Raw genomic sequence first — 21662 nt, 5'->3', positions numbered from 1 at the left:
GGGCATCATTTAAATTTGTGTGTGCGTGTGTCTGTGTTGTGAGTGTACAAGTGTGTGTGATGATTGGCCACATAAAGTCAGTGTCAGACTGGAATACTAAATACCCTGGTGTCTACTGGAGAGGTCAACACACACAGACACATGCAGCTGCACATAATTATGAACCCGATCAAGGCAAAAGAGAAGAAACCATCGAATTAATTGAAAATAAAATAAATTAGAGGAATGTAAAAGCAATGTGTACATCTCCTGTTAGCATAGTCTGTATATTAAAAAGGGGCAAACACATCTTATGGCAGATATATGCCCACACACACACACACACACACACACACACACACACACACACACAGAATATTTCTATTTTTCTGCGTCACGCTTGCATGTCTTCTCTGTATGCGCTGTCTGCCCCTGCCTGCCTGCCTGCCTGTCTGTCTGTCTGTCAGCCTGCCTGTCTTTCTGTTTAAACATCTCGCAAACATCATTTCTGTTTATTGTAATTCATCTTTATGTATGAGTTACCTACACCGTTGACAGAAGGTTTGACTCGGTGTCTCTATGCGTGATAGAACAACAGAGTAAGGGTGTGTGTGTGTGTGTGTGTGTGTGTTAGCGTGCAGGTGCTTACGTATGATGTAGCATTGCTGTTGTCATGTCTTCATGAGTGTTGATTGAGATGTTACCTGTTATAGCTAGATAGACAGATAGATAGACAGATAGATACTACTTTCTGTGCACTTTGAATTATGAATTTGGCTCATGTTGACAACTGCGAGGCTTGATAGTCTACAAGCGTGCACAAAGGAGAAATGAGGAAGAGAGAGAGAGAGAAACGTGGAGATAGACAATAGGATAAGGGAGAAAGAAAGAGATGAAGAGAGCGAGAGAGAGAGAGAGAGAGAGATATGATCTAGCTTCTAGGCATATTGCATATTGAATGTTTCCAACATTGACTGCTGTGGGGTCTGAGAATCTGTGAGCTGATTCCATATTCATTTTGAGATGCTGTAGAAAGGCCTCAGATAGACAGGCAGACAAATAGACAGATAGATAGATAGATAGATAGATAGATAGATAGATAGATAGATAGACAGATAGATACTACTTTCTGTGCACTTTGAATTGAGAAGGAGGTGAGATTCATTAAATCAATCATTTATAACAAAATGAGGTGCTGTAATATGAGCAGGATCTCTGCCTCTAACCAATCCCAGTCCCTGCTGAAAGTATAATTACAGCTCCGCATCGCCTCGGTATGTCGGCAGTGTATCATCAGGTTCACAGTGAGGTCCACTGCAGAGGGATTTGATGTGTAATCTTCTTTCCTTTTATTTCCTCTTTACGACTCTAGTTGCTATAATATCTGCACCTCCTGTCTTTCTTCTCCTCTTTTTCGATTTCCTCTATTTTAGTCCTTCCTTCAAACTCAAATATTTTTCATTGGCACGGCCAGAGAGACCCGATATTACAAAGTTATGGCGATGGGAGGGGGTTACATTCCCATACAGAGAAGTTTTAAATGGGAAATATATTATCATTATTAAAATAATACTGTAATATTGAAACACAAGGAAATACACATTACAATATACTTAAAAAAATCACTGAATAGAAATTTAAATTAGTTATTACAGTAGATAAAGGTGGCACATCATCAAAGTAGTCAATATCTTTTTAATCTGGCTTTTAATTTGAGGTAATTCAACTTTGTTATCTTTGCTGTTTATGTCAGTATTTGTTTATTTTCATTTGTGTTTTTGGCCTAACATTGTTTTTGAGGCACTCACTTATTATCGTTACATCTGCAGCTTCATATGTTACTTAAGTATCATTGCTGATGGGGGTTGTTGTGCTGTACACCTGCGTTGAATTACGTCATTGACTTGATTGTCATTTACATAAGTGACTTGCTGTCCTGCTGTCCTCGTGCTGAAGAAGGACTTAAACGCACCACCGGCGGTATTTTTAATCAAATATGAAGCTGCGTAGATATTGACTGCTTTGATAATGTGCCACCTCTTCTCTGCAGAACATGACATCAGTGAGGAAAAGACAGAAAGGTGTCCTCCATTTTCTTTGATATCAGACACGAACAGAGGCTTTATCAGAACAACACACACACACGCACACAGATGTCAGCGCTCTCACACACACGTATGCAAATGGTAGTGCATGTATGCACACATAAAGTATGCAAATTCACAGTACTCTGCTACAAAAGTAGACTAATGGGGAAATACATATGTATCTACACACATTCAAATGCACACACATTCACCCACACACACACTACGTCATAAAAACACAGCTTTTCCTTGCTCTGTCCTTCACATTAGGGCTCTTGAGTGCTTTAATAATAATTCCCTTAATAATATCTCCTCACAATAACACTGATAATGGTATGTGCCTGTGTGTGTGTGTGTATGTGTGTGTGTGTATGTGTCCTCCAAAGACTATTTCTATTTCTGTAGAAAACTCTGATAAGCTTTTGTTCAGTTTCCTCACCTGCAACCCCACCACTCCTCCATTGTAACCCCCCCCAAACAAAATGCATTTTAATTCTCTCCATTCTCTACATGAGAGGACATCAGGACAAGCAGTCAGAACAACTAGCAATAAAAAACCTTTTCTGTTCTATAACTGGTCAGTTTTTTCAGTCTGTCTTTACTGGTTGTTTAAATCCTTGTTGGACTCCTTTATCCTTTTTTAGTCTGATAATATTTTCAGACTGTACAGTTTTTACTTATGATTCTGCACTGTATATTAAACTTTAATAGGGTTCTTGATGTGCATGCGGGTGTTTATCTGTGTTATGTGTTTTGTATGAGAGAAAAGCAGAGTGCACGCTGGATATGTGTGTGCGTGTGTGTGTGTGTGCGTGCATTAAACATTAATAACACTTCTTTCTCTTCAACTATCAGCAGAAACAGAATTAAGCAGGAGGGAGACTCACAACTAATCTGAGCCAAATATTTTCCAGCCCGTAAGTACACGGTAAAAACTACTTCATTTTTTATTATTTTTATTTTACGGTTATATTATTTTTTGTGTGAGTTGGGTGTTTGGGCTGTGATGAGAAAAACTATATTTTCCTCAAAGAGTTTGAAAGGAAGCACCTTGCTGTTAGTCATAGTCTGCACATTATCTATTGTGCTCAGTGCACACATAGCTCTGATATAACACTCACACAGTGTTGGCGCTTCTGTGCCTTTGTGCTTTATTGTCTACTACAGTCTCTGTCTGTCCAATCATTGTCTGCTCATTGTGCAATGTCTCCCCGACGATTGGAATTTGATCAAATTTGGGAGAATGATGTATCGCGCCATTACATTCTGTATTCATCCTCAAAGTTGAAGTGATTGGCCAAAACAGCACAATAAACACAGATTCATAGATTCTTGAATGCACGTCTTTGGTCATACAGCATTGATCTACAAGGAAGAATCGGTTCATTTTGGGGTCTCAAAGTTGAAGAAGTCAGCATGGATGAAAGTTTTTTATTTTTATTTTAGCAAAAATAAGAAGAGAAAAAATAGGGGAAATAGGAAAAAAGTACAGATTTATTAACATTTACATTCTAAGCTTACATACACAAAGCACCAACAAAAATGTTGTATCATCATAATTATGAGCAGCCACATTTTAACATATGCAAAGACAGCAGTTAATTGGTGCCGAGGCAGGGGTATAAGTTAAAGAAACATTAAGGTGCCTGAAAACATTTCATAATAAAAAAATGCTGCTTCATTAACATCATTAATAAAGAAAGTAGCCTAATACAACTAAAGGGCAGCATGAAATACAGAAATGAAGGACTATCTTCTGAGGCACTTACAAATTATAGATGAAACATGAATTAGCATCTTTATATAGCTGATAGTCATTTTTATCAGTTTAATAGTAAGTTACTTTAAGATGAAAATGTTGTGTTTATAAATGATGTCTTGGGCATTGCCTGGTTTCATTTTAATAAGAAAAAGTGACACGCTGGTTAATTTAGTTTTTGGCCTCAATGAAACTTTTGACATTTAACCATGATTTGAATATTAACATTGTGGTTTTCATGGTTGGATTTATATTTAGGGCTACACATAATAATGTTTCTTGTCAATTACAACCAAAACCAAACAAGAAAATTATGACAAAAGTTTCCTTCTATTTGCGTGTCACACTGTGGCTTCAAGACAGGATAAACAAACCTTTCTTCAGAGTATGTGTTTATTCCACAGTGCTGTGAGAGCCCACAAAATGCTGTAATGACCAACTCACTGGGTGATTTAATCTTCTATTCTTGCTTATCAGACTTCTATGTAATATCCTGTTAATCATTGTTGTGTTTCCTGTTTCATTTTGTAGTACTCACATGTATTGTCGTTCCTAAGAGGCCTCCTTTACTTGCTGTCAGCCCCAGTGATGGAGACTATGAACCAATACATCAATACGTTTATCAGGGACTACAGCTCTGTGGCTGCCCCTCTACATGCCTTCACTTCCCTAAGTACCAAGTGCCTGTAAAAAAAAAAATCGGTTCACTTCCACACTCATCCTCACCTTGCCAGACCCCAAGCTCCAGTTCATTGTCGAGGTTGATGCTTCGGATGTGGGGGTGGGAGCAGTCCTCTCTCATTACTCCCCTAAAGACAACAGAGTTCACCCATGTGCTTTCTTTTCCAGGAAGTTGTCTCTGGCTGAGAGGAACTATGACATGGGCAACCTGGAGTTGCAAGCCATTAAGCTGGTGTTGGAGGACTGGAGGCACTGGCTGGAGGGGGCTGAGCAGCCGTTCCTAATATGGACCGATCACAAGAACCTAGAATACATCAGAACTGCCAAGAGGTTAAACTCCCAACAAGCCAGATGAGCATTGTTCTTTAACCAATTTAACTTCACCTTGTCTTATCTCCCTGGCTCTAGAAACATCGAGCTGGATGCCCTCTCTCACCAGTTTGAGCCTGACAACACCCCTGTGGCCCCCACTACCATCCTGCCTCTGACCTGTGTGATTGAGGGTGCAGGTCCGAGATGGCTGCCCTCTGAACTGCCTTTTTGTTCCGACCAATCTTGGTTTGTGGGTCCTGCATTGGGGGCACTCCACCAATCTGAGTTGTCACCTGGGAGCGCGTCAACCTATCCTGACAGCATTTTTGGTAGCCCTCTCTGGAAGGGGACACTGGGTAGTTCATCACTGCCTGTCCAGTTTGTGCCAGATCAAGACCTCCCGTCAGCCTCCTCCCGGGGTGCTCCATCCTTTCAGCGACCGTGGTCCCACATCTCCCTTGACTTTGTCACCGGATTGCCCCTTTCCAAGGGTAACACAGTAATTCTTACCATCAATGAACATTTTTCTAAGATGGTGCATTTTGTTCCCCTGCCTAAAGTCCCCTCTGCCACAGAGGCAGCAGAGGTTATGCTTTCTCATGTTTTTCATTTACATGGCCTACCCCAGGATGTGGTTTCCTACTGAGGCTCCCAATTTGCTTCTCATTTTTGGAAGGAGTTCTGCAGACTGATTGGCACCACAGCTAGCCTCTCTTCTGGCTTCCATCCTCAGTCAAATGGGCAAACGGAGCATTATAACCAGGAACTGGAGACAGGGTTCCATTGTCTGGTATCTCAGAACCTAACCCTCTAGAGTCGTTAATTGACTTGGATCGCGTATGCTCATAACTCCCTTCCTGTTTCAGCCACAGCTACTCCAAATGTCTGGCTGCTATAAGAGGGCAGCCAACAAGCATCACACTCCAGCTCCTCACTACCATGTGGGACAGAAGGTCTGGATGTCCACTCAGGACCTTCCCCTCCGCATGGAATCCCGCAAGCTGGCACCCAGGTTTATTGGCCCTTTTCCCATCTCCAAAGTTCTTAACCCTGTGGCGGTCCAGCTACAGCTCCCTGGGACTATGAGACTGCACCCCACCTTCCACATATCCAAGGTTTTTGGATTTTTGCCTGGATTTGCTAGTTTGATTTAGACTGATTACCTGTGTATGACTGCCTGGCTTTCCAGTAAAGATTTTTGACGGCCTATTTTTTAAATATTTCATTTATTTTCTCTGTGTTTGAGTCTCTGATCTGCCCAAAGTTTTTACAGTCTAACTGCTCTGACAGAAAAATTAGCTGCTTTAAAAATAACAGCCAAGGGCAATTTCACTTTTTCACTTCATGATTCACTAATTTCCTTGATGATGATTCTAATAGTATGTATACATCTTAACTTTGCTGTAGGCTACTGACACTTGACATCAACAACTACTAATACAGCAGTGACTTTAAATATATTCAAGCTTGGTAAATGAGGAATGTGAAGCTTGGAGATACTAAGTTCCTCTAGGATACTGAGAATCTACTTATTGATAACTAAAGATTAAAGACTAAAGATTTTCATTAATATAATCCCTTCTGGGGCAACATTGTTTGGAGAAACTTACATAGGAGTGGTGCTTATTAACAATGGTGTGAAGGGGTCAGCCAGCTCTAGGCAATGCTCTAGCCCTGCACACCAGCAGTATTTTATTGAAACAAAAGCTTAACTGAAAACCTACCTGTAGAAACTTTTCTGTATCTTGTTTAAAATCCACTGGGTATCAGTTCCCTGAAAAGTAGCATCTCCTCCACTGCCGCCACCATTGCTGCAGTGATTTACTGAGAAGGACTTTAACTGAGGTATCAAAAATTACCATAGTGGAAACAGACACAATAGACCTTTGAACTTTTTCAGGCTTTTTCTGACACAGTCTCAAAAAACATATTATAAGCTTCACTAAGGTATTATTTGATGCAGGTCAATTGAATGAAAAGATCGTATCTTAGATCAGTGTTTTTTTGCTCCTGACCTCTCAAGATGAAGCTGTGTACCTGTGACATCTCCTCACAGGTTGAGTATGCCAACAGGTTGTAACCACTTCAACAAACATTTCTCACATGCAATAGGAAGGCATAAATACCAAGCATCAATTTACTCTATGACAGTCTCCAATATCATACATGGAGCTAGAAAAGTAAAACACTCTGTATAGTAACAATCATAAATGTACCTCAAAAATACTTACATTAAATGGGTAGATTACTATAAAATAAATGCTTAAGGCCTTAAAGGCCTGCATTCTCAAAAAGATACATTCTCAAATATTGTAAAACTTAATATGTGCAATGTTTGACTGCATTTACCTCTTGGGATCTGTAGGATCTATTTATAGGGACCTACTTACTGTAATTTAATGCATGCAGTAGTATAGAGCGGTATAGGGTAGGGGCAAATTTGATTACTGTTACTTAACATATGCATATATTGATATAGTCTTGCCCATAGAAATTTTGAGGCCTTGTACCTCCCTCCAGGTTCACCTATAAATGTAACCTGCAATATCTGGGAATAACTGAAACAGAAAAATTAAAACTCTAGCTGCCGGGTCCTGATTTACACTATATGCTATATAGTGTACACATATGCTGCATTATGCCAATACACTATAGCCTACAGCATAAGGCCTGCACCTCTCGGCCTCTCCTCCTCCATTTTAATCTTCTTTTATGTTTATCTTCTTTCCCCATCTTTCCTCTTGACAACGTAAATGAATCCCTAGGACTGTGATAAAAAAATATCATTACAATCACATAGTGAAGAATCTCTTCTAAATTAAATTTAGCAGCTTGAGCAATGGCAAAGACAAAAGTTCAAGGCAAAAATATTTACTGTATATAAAATGTATGCATTCATAAGGTGCAGATGTATCTACGCTTTGAGTCAATGTTAATGCTAAACAGAACATCAGGACATACACATTAAGCAGAAAGCAAGATGCGTGGATGCCTGATAAATCAATTGATCGATGGTGCTTAAAGGCACAGAAAATTAAAAACTGTCAATTTGTATTTACAGAAGTGTTAATAGTATTTGTGGTCTTGCCATTGAAATTATTTCGAGGGAATGCCTTGGACTAACTAAAGGACATCTCATTCACTTTAAACGTATTGTAGCTCCTGGAAATGTAATCAATAGCTAACTGTTAATTGCTTGTGTTTAACTTTATCTGATTTATCTTTACTTTTATTTAGTTCTGCAGTCATACACTTGTTTGGAAACCGCTGGAAACAGTTTCCAGTTGTTTTGTCACAGATAAAACATCTGGAATTGCTCTTCCTTGTGCGTCACGTTTGGTGCGTGATTGACAGGTCATTAATTTGCCAGGTAGCGTTTAGAGCTTGGTTGTTATCTCCGTGTGCTGTTGAACATTGCAAGGACAATTAACCTACAGGAGAAACCTCTACATTTGGATGGATCTTTTACCCCAAACCTTCCAAGGACTTTTTTCAAGTGAGGAAGAAAACTGATATTTTCGCAGCGAAAAGTTTTAGCCGGAAATGGATACAAAATCAAACTGACGCGTTCAACCAGAAACGAGCTAGCACCGGACGTGGTGGCTTAATTGAAGGCAGCAACAGGTGAGTTTTTATTAAATTATTGATATATTGACTGTAATACTGTTGCTTATACGGGGCTCATACGTGTAACTTTAGCTAAACAGCTTGGCATTAATGGCAGGATTTGTGCTGAACGGATTTGGCAAGGTGTTGCATTTCTCAGGTGTAATTGACACGCCATTAGCTAGCAGCCCAAACTTAATTAGTCTGTAAGTCTCTTGTTGGGTTGAACAATGTGAGGCTGCTCTGTGGCGTTTTAGGTTCAAGTTGTTAAAAGTCAACTTGCTCAGTGTTGCAGTTTTGTGGCTGTTGGATTCCTCTGTTACCTTTACATCGTATTGCCAATTGGATTTTGTGTGTCTTGACTTAGTTTCTATTATTCATGCGGTCTTACTGATTTAATTTGCATCAAATAGAGACACCTCGGATGTCCTTGGATCTGGACATCCCTGAGAAAAGTCAGACTAAATTGTGAAATGTATTATTCTATGTTTTGTGTATCTTATACAGTATTAATGTGTTTTTTTATCTCATGCACCTTTGTGGTTAGGGTGTCCAGACTGTTGGGCTTTCAGGATGCCACATGAGCTATTGTGACGTTTTACAAACAATATTTATGTAATCATTTCCTTTTTAGAAGGGTAAACACCTGACCTTCATTTAATATGTTCAAACAAGGCAGATTCAGTTAAGTTTAATCTGTAATCTGTGTTTAAAAAAAACAAAGCAAATGCTCGTACAGAATTAACACTTAAACTCTATAATAGGTGTAATTCTCTTGTTTCTGTGGTGTCATGTCAAGAGGCCTCTGTGCACATTACTTATGTGTCACACTGTAACAACTGACTTTAAATGCAACTATATCAAAAAGCACGGGAGACTACAGGATCACATGGAAAAGGAACAAAAGTTGAGGGTCATTCAGTAATGACATGAGGGCACAAACAATATTTAAAAAGGCCTGAGAGTAGTAGTCGAGAGTACCTAAGAGATAGAGAAAAGAGTAGAGGATTTTTATGGACCTGACTGAAAGAGGCTTGAGTAATTAGACATGATTGAGAGAATAGACACGGTGTGATAAAACAGTCTTGTTATTTAAGTTAATGAAATAGCCCAGGTGGACAAAGCTTTTTGGAGAAGGAATATGTGAGGTGAGGTAAAATTGGGGAGACAGGAATTGTAAAGTGAATGATTAAAGTGAGCAAAAAAAAAAGAGAGAAGAAAAGACAATTCAACATCAAAAACTGAAAAGCAGAGTAAGTCCCAAAATGAAGAGGTGAGATGAGAGAGACAAAGAAAGACAGAGGGAACATAAATTATGCAGTGAATGGAATAGCTTGCATGACAGAGAGGGAGAGACATGAATTGTAAAGAAAATGAAAGCCCACCCCAAGTGATATGAATTGACCACAGAATCTCTCCAGTACTAAAGGCATTTTTAACAAGTAAGGAAGATATGGCAGAGAGAGCTGACTGAAGCTAGGGGAGGTGGGGGGGTTGGGGGTTGGTGGTACTGAGACAGAGAAAGGTGGTGAATGAGGGAGGGGGAAGGAGAAGGCCGGGTAGAGAGAAAAATGGGGAACAAAAGCATCTGGGGGAGTTAAAGAGTGAATAAATGAAGCAGCAAGAGAAAGCAGGGAATGATAATGATCCTTGAGGAGTTAAGGCGGAGAGCATTAGGAAGGAGCAAGGTGGAGATAGGGAGAGTGACGGATGAGGGGCGAGCCGGAGAAAAAGGAAACGGAGGAAAATGAATGGTGAGGACAAGATGACAACTGAGATAGAAAGGTGGAGGTCTTTCTCTCCTTGTCTCTCTTCTTTTCTCATTTTCTAATACTTTATCACTCACTGTCATCCTATCACTCAAGCGCTTCATTTTTCCTGCCTTATAATCTCTCTCTTTTTATCCATTCCACATATTTCTTTTTCTATCCACCGGCCTCTTTTGTTTTTAGACATTAATTTCCTGATAATTTAGCCAGTAATACATTCTGTCTCAGAAACATCATTTTCAATTTGACTACGTGGAATGAGCATGTGTAGGCAGTGAGAAATGACATAGGGAGATGGGATAGAAAGAGAAAAGGACTACAGGACTGTATCAGTTGCACTTCCAACCTTAATGGCCACATGTAACGACAAACTGTTAATATACCATAATGTCGCCATTAATTTTCACCATTACATTTTCTGGTAGAATATTTTAGTTTTTTTTTTTCTATGATAAATAAGGACACAAAAAGCAGAAAAAACCCAAACACATACTACACATGACACGTGCTTGCCAGTTTATTAGGTACAACATAATAAAATGAATGCAGCAACAGCCCTGCAATAAATTCTACCTTCATTAAGGTTCTAATGTTCAGCGTTTATTCAGTCTGTTTTAGAGAGATGTTGATTTATTTGGACACATTGTGATGCTGTTGAACTATATTGGGTTATACTGAGAGCTGTATTGTAGACTGTAGTATTACAAGAATTGAGGCTGAAGACAATGCAAAGTACCATAAAGTGCACCGACGGCCACTAGATGTTGCACCAATTGTCTCCCATTCAAAAAGCGTCAACTACTTCCTAGAAATACTAAATCAATAATTTGTTTTAATGAATCATTACGGTCTCAATTCAGACACTCTAATAAGTAAGTCGCATTATTGTCGCAATATTTCAGTGAGCTTGTTACTTGATTATAATACCTACCCTGTTAGCTCAGTTTAGCTAAAGTAGCCAACGTTAGCCCAGGTGTGCACAGCTCGGTATTCCCAGTAAGCGCTTGCTTTGGTCCGACGTAGCGGGCGCGTTTCCAGTGTATGAAAGGCAACACCCTGCACTCCTTATTTAGAAGTTCCTGACTCCAAACGGAAAAGATGATGCTGCTGCATAAGCAGCAACTCTGGGCTTCAATCTAGCTCCAAGGCAAACCAATGGGTGACGTCACACCTCGCTGCATCCATCTTTATATACAGTTTTTCGTTAGGAATTCACAACAGCCATAATGTTTTCAGATAAAACAAATTTCTTGGGGCGATTCCGTCTGTGGAAGCGGCATGGTGAGGGGGGTAGTGGAACCTCTGATAGAGCCTAAAAGGTTGGAAATCACTGATATAGATAGTTGGGTTTGTTTTGTTGTTGTTTTTGTTGGGTTTATAAAAACCTTTAGAAATCACTGGATAAACTTAAAATTGCATTCGTTTTCTTAAAAGATACAAGGTTTTTATCAGACAAGAAAATGATAATAATAATAATAATAACAATAATGAACTATAAGTGATGCCACATCAACTAACCACATCATATCAGAAATTAGAAGTAAAGAGGTCAAAAGGTTTTGATTTATTATTAAAAACCTATTTAAAAATGTCACCTTGCTGTCTAAAACTCCTCAGCAGCGTGACCCACAGTCACCTACTCACAAAATTATGAATAAGTTTACCTCATATCGCATTTCTGTTTCCCTGGATTTTTCTAATGTGTGTCATGTTTCATTTCCTCTCTTTCCTCCAAAAACGGAACAGCAGACATCTACACCATCCATCACTGTACGAGCCCACGACACAATCAGCTTCTGCTGTGATTTTCAAACAGAGGCAGGTGGGGAAGCTTTCCACCAGTGAGAGGTTACTGAATAAGCAGAGTCGGACCGTAGCAATTATCTCATTCATAACTTGCCAAACAAAAACAACATCTTTCATCTACATAGTTTAATTAATCAAATTTTTAAAGTACTAACATGAAATAAATGTGAAAATGTCTACTCAGATTTGTAGCACTCTTCCAGTGCTGTACAATGAAGCAGATGGCATTTTTTAAGTGTTTGCTCACAGGCTGCAAATCAATAGAAGCTGTTATAATTTGAAAGAACTGAACAGATATCTGTTATGTTATGATTCTCTGCCTGCTGTATAATACGCAGGTGTACAAGGAAGTCATCCTGACTGGCCTGCAGTGTTTTCTTTTTACCAAGTAAAATATTTTAGGAGAATTGGCCTTAAACATGACATCACCTCCAACTAAACAATGCCAGTCCACTTTAACCACTGGAGGGCAAGTTGAACGAAATGTAGGGAGATAAAAACACTACACTGTAAAATGTAACTTATTGTTTCAACTTAAAAATATGAGTAAAAGCCCTGCCTTAAAATTTGAAGTCAAGTCAAAAAATACAAATAATTGGTTGTCTTTGCTTGGTGGATTTAGATCTGTTAATTAGCTGTTGGAATTTTGAAATTGTCCATCTAATTCCGATTAAATTTGGTTTTCCATTATATTTTATAGATTTGAAGAGTCAATGAACTTACAGCCAGTCAGTACAAAGATAATATACACACTGATCTCAGCACCAAAGTGAATGGGGGTAGGGACAGAATTCAGTACCAACCTTCATCATGGTTTGCATTATTTTTATTATTATGAAAAGAAGCAACCTGTCTCAAAAAAGATTTTTGTGGAGCTGTATGTGTTTTATGTATAACCAGCATTTCACCTGATGTTTGTTTGCTACACAAAACCTACAATTCAGAAAAGTGAGCCCTTTCCCTCTAACATTAACATAAAGTGTTATTCAGAACTGACTGTCTCTAAAATAATTACGCGTCCTGCTGTATGTCGATTATAGTACCATCTCTGTTGGGGTTGCTGCATCAGTCAGCTGATCAATACTCACTGCTGATGCCGCTGTGCGAGATGTCAAAGGGGTGTGAGAGGTCTTTAATCACAACAGTGACCATATCACAGTGGAGATGATTATTTTGTTGTCTGCTGAGGCTCCACTGCCTTCCACTCCACCAGCATACTCTCTCAGTTTGAGAGGGTCACCGTGGATACCGTACCTTTTGGACAAATAAACCAAATTAAATGAACCGAACCTTGCTTCAATCCTCTCCTTGCCAAACTCATCATGGAACTGCCTCCGATATTAGGACCCCCTCTGCTCACTCTATTAATACCCCCTCCTCTTTCATCGCGCTCTCCACCTTCAAAGGAGCCATGATTAAACATCTGCTTAAAAAACTTGAACCTTGATCCTGATGTCCTCAATAATCACAAGCAAATTTCAAATCATCTTTCCCTCTCTGAAGTCCAGGGGAGTAACCCGGCGAGCCCAGCGGCTGATTTTCTGCAGCATTAGTCTGTTTGAAAAATTTCAGTGTGTCATAATGGCTGTTGATAGTACTGAGCCCACACTCAAAAAGATGGTGAACAACCAACTTTCTGCTTTAATCCCCTGTTCCCCCTCACATTTAACCTAACTTGACCTGAGCACAGCATTCATTTTTCATTAAGAAATTATTTGGAAATGTTTATTTTGTTTTAGCACGCTATACATACAAACATTCACAAAAAATGATGAAAGTAGATGATAGTGAGATTGGTCTTTCACAAGTGGCTGTCCTTAAATTTGACCTTGATGTTTGTATTTAAAAGCATTAAAATGATTGGGAAACTGCTACACAAATTAGGTTTATCATAAAATAAGTAATTGAATATGTAAAATGAGAATGTGGCAATTTTAAAATGTTCAAACAGACTAAGTTTGCTTCATAGGACATTTTTGACATATTTGTATGAAGCTTAAGTCACACCTTGTGGCATTTAGGAGCTAGTATCAGGAGGAGGAACATAGAGATTATGCAGTCAGTTCTTTTGTTGGTTATAATTGTGGGAGCTGATGATTTGCAATATGAGTATTATATAAACCAGAGAAAAGTACACTGACCATCCGATCCACCAAATGTGCTTTAAAAGTTTCCAAAACTAAATAAAGACTTTCTCACCTTCTGTTACTGTTAACATCCGGTTTGACAATCTGTTGTACAGAATGGTTCAAAGTTAAAACCAACTACTATATCAGTTCCTGCTGCTTTGCAGTCAGCCTCAGCAGTGTCCGCTTTAACTGTCCACCATATGTACCATTCTGAGTTTTGCATGCATGCTTTTAAAATGTATTCAACCAGGCCAGAGTAGGTTGTAGATTGGCTGACAGACTGGATGAAAAGAACAGAGAGAAGAAGAAGTGAGGATAGAAAGCCAGGGGCCGTATTCATGAATCTTCTTAGTACAAAGAGTTGCTCTTACTGACAAAATTCTAAGAAAATTCTGAGAAATATGACATTTTCTAAGAATTTCCCCTTAAGACCCAAACGCACTAAAAGCAATAATTGACGTGCCTCATTTGACATGCGTCAATTGATGCTCCTATGGTGCACTGCAGGCATCAGATTTTAAATGCCAACACCACAGAACCAACCACTGCATCCAACTGCTGCATTAGTTGGATGCAATGAATGAATGAAAAGGAGAAATGCAGAGGAGGAAAATGAAATTAAGAGCGTCTGTTTCCACTGTAAATCATCTGTTGAGTGTTTGATGGTTATTTATTTGTGCTGTAGAATGTAACCGCCGTGAAATAATCAGAATATAACGTTTTATTTCTCTCATTCACCGCTTTGCTCTACAGCTTGATCTCCTCGCTCGACCACTGCTGCACCGTCTCTCTCGCTCTCTCGCTGGCTGGCGTTCAGCTGGCTCGTTCTCTCTCTCTCTCTCTCTTTTTCAGTCGCAGAAAAAAACTCATTTGACACTCCAAAATCGAAACAAGATCGGAGTAGGGGCGTGAAGGCGGTTTGACGCGCCTCATAACACCTCTGGTATGTGTTTGAAACAATAGGTGTACTTCAAAACACACAAACGTCAGACGCTTTCAGTGCGTTTGGGCTTTTACAGTTAAAACTAATCATAATAAAGATAAAAGTTATTCTCAAAGCATCTTAGCCCTTAAGAGAGCTCCTGAGGTGAAAAACTGTTAAGTGCAGGGAGGATTTTTAAGAGGCTTAAGAGTTTCTTCAGCAGAGGAGAAAATGGCAGAAAGACAAAGAGGCAGGCGAAATATTCTCTAAACGCTGAATGACAGTGAGTTAATGAAACGCTACAGATTAGATTGTGCAGGGATAATGTTTGTGGTCGATCTCATTAGAAATGCACTCACATCTCCCACCAAACACAATAATGCTATAACGCCAGAAATGAAAGTGATCACAACACTAAGATATTTGGCAACTGGAGAAATTTGGGATTTGTTGGCAGCTGGATATACAAGCTAACCAACAATTCTACTTATAGACTGGCCAGCAATCACAGAAATTGATGAAAGCTGAGCCATTTTTCTTTTCTTTTTTTTGATCAACCGATCACACCATTTAAAAGAATGAGTCATACCTAGCAATGGGGTCACCCTCACCTCCTCACTAAGGTAAAAGTTTCTGTCCCTTCCTTGCTCAGAGTTGCTCTGAGAATTTTTCTAAATCACTCCTAAGCTAGGACTCCTTGCTAGAAATTTTTCGGCTAAGTTAGGAGCTCCCTGAGAGTATTCTCAGAATGTTTGTGAATATCGTCCCAGAAGTAGAGATGAGAGGTAGGAGAGGAGAGAAAAAAAGACAGAACAGGAGGAGAGGAGAGTACAGGGAAGTCGAAGCGTGAAGAGGAGGAGAGGAAAGGACAGGAGCTGAGGAGAGGGGGAAAAACGAGCATGAACAAGAGGAGAAGTGTACCCACACTGAGACAATTAGTCCCACCTGCAGCTAACTCAAACTGTGAATACCTGTGTGTGTGTGTGTGTGTGTGTGTGTGTGTGTGTGTGTGTGTGTGTGGCTTGCTAGTGAGTTAGTGAGTAAGTGCGGCAGTGTATCATGTACTCTGTGTGTCGAAGCATCTTTCAGGCTGAGAATGTGCTTTCTAGATGTTTCAGTAACTTGTGTCTAAATATGGGTGTGTGTCTTTCATATGGTAGCTTTAAGCGGCGCACAATTAGGAGCGCCGCGGCTAAAATTTCAGACGATCATTAATGATTTTCTCTCGCACACTGTGCAACACCCTACGTTATTGTGGATTTTTTAGTCATCTTCACTCTCTTTGTTCTTCAAAGGACATCTACGTGTTTTTGCAAGAGTAGCGTTGCGCCGTTAAGGAATAAGGCAGTGTGTGTGTATGTGTGTGTAAATGTGCGTGTGTAGTTGTGCGAGCGCAGAGGGCGAGCGGCAGAAACGTGACGTGAACGCGAGTGGAGCAGAGGAAAAGTTTAGCAGTAAATTGTCAATATGGCAGTAAATGTACAGTACAGGCTGCATGTCAGTTAATAAATGCTGCAGCTCCTCAAGAAAATACTTATCTATCGAAGGGGGTTAGCCCCGAAGTTAGCAACAACGCGTTAGCTTAACTTGACCAGGCTCACTTAAGGTGGACCAGCAATTCTCATTTTAGTGTCAATCTCAGCCGCTCTTTAACAGAGAACAGAGAAGTGTGTGGCTGATGAGTCTGTCATATACCCCCCACATATGACAACAACCCCCCCTCCGCCGCCGCCGCCGCTCCAAAGCGGTCAACCAAGGGGAAACACTGGCAGTTCATATTTGAATACCAGTCAAGCAATTCCAGAGAGATAAATAAAGAGACAACCAGTGAGAGGGTTAGAGGAAAAAGATCGAAAGAGAGATGGACTCAACAGTGTAGAAAAAAAGACAGCAGACAAATAGAGGGATAGGTAGACAGGTGGGTAGGTCACTCTCTTCCCAGCTTGGCTCTATAGTTAACCGTCCACCTCTGTATTGCTTTACCCTTCCTTTCTTCTCAACGGTGTTCTTTGCTGCTGGCATGGTGCTCATTTCCTGCCTCATCTCGACACGCCAAGTCAGTCCCTGCTGGTCTGTTCCACTAAATAACTTTCATCGTCATTATTATTTGCAGAACGCTCTGCAATTTTCTCCCTTTAACCACAAAACAACACAAATAGCCCAGGATGCTGTATGAGGCTCTTATGCTTTCTTTCCCACAACACTACGCTTATCATACCCAGTCTCTCTCTCTCTTTCATTCTCTCTCCCTCTCTCTCTCTCTCACACACACACACACACATACAGCACACTTGCTTTTCTGTTGTTTGTGATGTCCTTATGTCATGTTGTTGCTTGTTGTATCACCTGTCTGCACTGTGGTTGTATCAGTCTGTGTTTACAATTGCTTAATGACTGCAAGCCCTCACAAAGCCTCACTGCTTGTCTTCTTTCTTTGTCCTCAGTGTGTAAAGTGGATTGTGACACTTCTTAGCCAAATGGCCTTTAAATAAATATAATTACTGAATATATCACCGTGTGTATGTGCGTGCGTGTACGTGTACGCGCACACATTTGAGAGTTTGTCTCAATGGGACAATTTAGCCTGACCATAAAATCTAGCCGTTTTAAATTATTGCTCACACAGCAGCATGGTGCTGCGAAATACAAGCACACACACACACTGGATACACAACAGTGACACCCATGTTTCTTTGACATATACTGCAGCAATGAATCTTTAATGGGTTGACTTCATGTTGAGTCATAAAACAACAAAACTTGAGAAGGAGGAATTTCCCCTCTCACAGCGTCGGGGGTCCCTGAGGTCCTCAAACTGAACGGCTTTATGAGCGAATGACTTAGTACTGCATGTGTTAAAAAGTTTGTTTTGGTGTCATGAAGCTGTGACAAGTAACAAAAGTGATATAGCACTTACTGAAACACACCGTAAAAGAAGTCACAATACTTTTGAAGAAAATGAGTTGGCTGTAGTCTCAGAGTGATTCGAATGATATTTCAAATTATGACGACTCCACAACCAAAGCATAAATGTATTTGCACTTTTGGGCTTCAGTTCTGTAAAGGAGACCTCAGTATCAGAGTTTATGGATTTGAAGTGGTGGAAAGAGTACTCAAATACTTAACTAATACGTTTTTTAAAGTAAAAGTACAGAGGTATTAGCACAAAAATGTATTTGAGTACCAAAAGTAAAAGTACTTATTATGCAGGGTGCCCCCCCCCCTTCACTGTGTTAAATACTATATATTATTGGATTATTATTACTGATTAAGCACTATTTCATTGTCATGTTTTATAACCAGATCATAATTTCTTTTATGTGTGATGTCCATTTCAGGGTGCCCGTTTCACCAAATTTGAGATCATATTGTAGCATCATATAGAAATTAGCACTTCAAGTACCTCAAAATTGTGCAGTGCATTTCTCAGTAACATCTTACAATAATGAGATTTGGTAACGAGTAGAGTAAAGGATTATAATTTGAAGAGGTAAGTTTGCTTGTTTTGAGGGTCAGCTTGTTTGCTGTCTTACCGGGAGATTGATGGACAGATTAATATCAATACAAATATTGACAATAACATGCGACCTTGTGAAGTGTCATTGACTGATAGAGCCAGCCAGCATGTCTGGGCAAGCAGCGCTCATGTCCATGTGACTGAGGAGCAGGCAAGAAAGAGTCCAGTCTGTTAGCGCCGTACAACAGCTTTGCTCCTTGAACCCAAACTCCTCAGATGTACCACCTAAAACAAATGTCTTTGCTCCCAGAACAGATTAAAATGATCTGTGTTGTGTGGACACTGCAGACAGAGAATCAATAATCAGTGAAGCGAGCCATGCCATGATTTACAGTGGGAATTGCACTAGAAACGAAGACTCAGACATCCCAGAAATGGTAGAAATAATGCCTTAACGTGCTGCCAACGAGAAAATGAGCAAACAGTATCTTGACTGTGAAAAAGGAACCTGCTTAGCAAATACAATTGTCATTATCACACAGATTGACTGAATCAGCCAATGGAGTGATTTAAGACAGGTAGGCACATGAGGAAAAACCCGAATTAGGCCACAGTGAGGTAGTCTGCTCTTAAGGAAAAACTTTGCTAGTTGATGTGTTTAAGAAAAAGTACCCTCTCCCAGAGCATGCCGTCTCAAGCGGGTTTTTGGCTGGGTGAGAAGGGTCATGGGAATATTCACTACACTTTTCAGACTCTTTGCAGGCCTTTGATAGAGAGAGGAAAACAGCTACTGACCCTCTCAGCAGGGCAGATGACACATGGCACATATTTCTGAGGGTTAGTTGAAGACAGGAACAAAACAAACAGGGATGGATGTGCTAATGCATGTAAAACAGATCTGCAGTCTGCAGGCGTATTAGTTATAGCACATGGTGGTGGTGTTTTTTTTTTTTTGTTTTTTTTTGGTGGATGGTGGGCAGAATTTGGGAGTTTTGGAGATAATGATCTTCGCAAACTTTAACAACTCAACAATGCTCACTGCTGTTCCTATTATTTTATAATAATGTGACACTTTCTCAGCTTATGGTCCCTCTGCCCCTCACCTCACATGCGGACAAGCATGAGGCTGAAAAACAGGTCCTCCTGTGTGAACGATGTCTCTCTAATAACTGAGCCACCCTGCTGCATATAATATCCAGGAGGGGATGAGTAGGCGAGCGTCTGTGAAAGTGTGAGACCTGAATCTCTATTGTTTTCTGCACATTAAGCTCCAATTTGTTTGTCTGCACTCAATGATGACATTTAGCTGACCCATCTCGCACCGATGCCAGTGTGGTGTCATCAGCCAGTTCGAGCGCTTCGACAGAAGGGGCACTGGAGGGGCGAACATCTGTGTGAGAAGTGCAGAGGAGGGGGGAGAGTGCACATATCCCTAAGATGCACCTGGGCTCATAATCAGGACACAAACACACACACGTACACAAACATGCAATGAATTTTTTTTTCCCAGGAAGTGGTATTTCCAGAAAATGTATCATTTGAAGAGTACTTAGTTACCATGGAAATGTGCACTATAGCTCGGCCAAGGGGCTTAATGGGAAATGCAGGATCACTGAGTGCAGGTGTGTTTATTTGAAGGAGATGAGCATCACACGTGTCACATCGAGACTGCATGGTATGTATTTGAGCTCTTGTCAGATATTTCATGATAGCAACATTATTAAACAAATAATATTGCTATTATAATTAGAATAAAATAAAAGCAAGAGAAATGTAAAAAAGTCATTGAGACATTAAGAAGAAGTGGAGAGGACAGGCAGAAATAAAGGTGATATGTGACAAGACAGGTGTCAGGTGTGATTGTCCACTTCAGACTGTAAGGTTGAGAATTGCCTCTCTCCTGTCTGTGTGTGTGTCTGTGTGTGTTTTTGTGGGTATGTACAACATACTGCTATCATTAGAGGTATCATGAGGAGGTTGTAACGGGGACATGCCTCTTGTGATTTTCTGTTATGATGTCGGATGTTTATGTTAAACGTGGTCAAAGGTGAATGAGGTCAAAACTGGAGGTGAACGTATGCAAAAATGCTCCCTGACAATAAAAAGCCCAGGCTTTTGTGTGCTCCGAATGCTCTGTTTGCAATGTTACCTCTACTTCTTTGTTGTGATGAAATCAGATTGTTTGCGCATGCCCACAAACGGCCGTCCGTTCCGTAGCATTTGTTACTAAGGTTGTCGCTGAGGTTGTTTACGTTAGCATATTTCAGATCAGATTTGTGCTTGTATGGATGTATTTGAGAAGTTGACATTTTGAGTAAAGAACAAGAAAAAGAAGTGAAATCATACTACTGTCTTTTTTTACATAGCCCCTGAGCTGCCACGACTCAGCCGAGATGCGGCTTCTGGAATCTGGCCAATCAGACCGGAGTGGGCTCATCGTGAGGGGGACCTTAAAGAGACAGGAGCTAAAACAACCCGTTTCAGACAGAGGCTGAACTGAGGGGCTGCATAAAGGGCCAGTATGAGTTTTTTGAACTGTGTATCATACAAAAAGATATACTAGTAGAGCCCCAGAATAAATATAAATATAGATATGAAAACGTACATAATACGTCCATTTAAATATTCTGTGACTTCTTTACCAAAGAGGGAATTTAAATATTGACTGTTATAACTTCCAGTAGTCTCTTAAAGGCAGAAAACACATGAATGGGAATGGGAAGGTTAGCTAATAAAGCAGAGATTCTGCAGATACCTGCCATGAAAGGTAAAATATTAACAGAACAAAAACATACATTTCCCACTTACTTGTTGTTGTTATTGTTTGATTAAATTTTTCTAGGTTTGAGAGATGTGAGATCTCTGATGCCACCTCAATACAATGGAGGTTAATGGAATGGGGGTCATGGTAATGAAAAATGACGTCTTAAAAATTCAGTTGAAACATGTTGTTGTCCTAACATGTCCCAACCCTGTCTCCTAAAAATAATGTTTAAATACTACTTACTGGCAAAAGCAAATACATTATGCTGTGCAGATTTCTATTAATATATGGGAGAAATGTGGTTAATTAATTTTCCAAAATGTTGACCCTGAACTATTTTATTTGTTTTCTGCCAAATATCTAGTCTCGCAATAAAGCATCCTCTTGTTGC

At 39.9% G+C, this 21662-nt stretch overlaps 1 protein-coding gene across 1 annotated transcript; it reads left to right on the top strand.

The window, feature by feature from the left end:
• The first annotated feature begins 2920 nt into the window (after positions 1-2920).
• LOC121912808 lies at positions 2921-6410 on the top strand. Its single transcript, XM_042435255.1, has 3 exons — positions 2921-2983; positions 4675-4836; positions 4915-6410. Exons 2-3 carry the CDS (start codon positions 4706-4708, stop codon positions 5462-5464), a joined length of 681 nt encoding a protein of 226 aa, XP_042291189.1. The 5' UTR covers positions 2921-2983; positions 4675-4705; the 3' UTR covers positions 5465-6410.
• The last annotated feature ends 15252 nt before the right edge of the window (positions 6411-21662 follow it).

This window comes from Thunnus maccoyii, chromosome 15 (assembly GCF_910596095.1).
Source record: "Thunnus maccoyii chromosome 15, fThuMac1.1, whole genome shotgun sequence".
Classification (NCBI taxonomy): Eukaryota; Metazoa; Chordata; class Actinopteri; order Scombriformes; family Scombridae; genus Thunnus; species Thunnus maccoyii.
The sequence above is the reverse complement of the archived record's forward strand: the minus strand, read 5'-3'. Positions and strand labels throughout refer to the sequence as shown.

What these genes read in the sequence shown, in the direction of transcription:
- LOC121912808 (XM_042435255.1), top strand. Translation starts at nt 4,706, where the DNA reads ATGGGCAACCTGGAGTTGCAAGCCATTAAGCTGGTGTTGGAGGACTGG. An exon ending in TACATCAGAACTGCCAAGAG is followed by an intron (nt 4,837 to 4,914) that starts GTTAAACTCCCA and finishes CCCTGGCTCTAG; the next exon opens with AAACATCGAGCTGGATGCCC.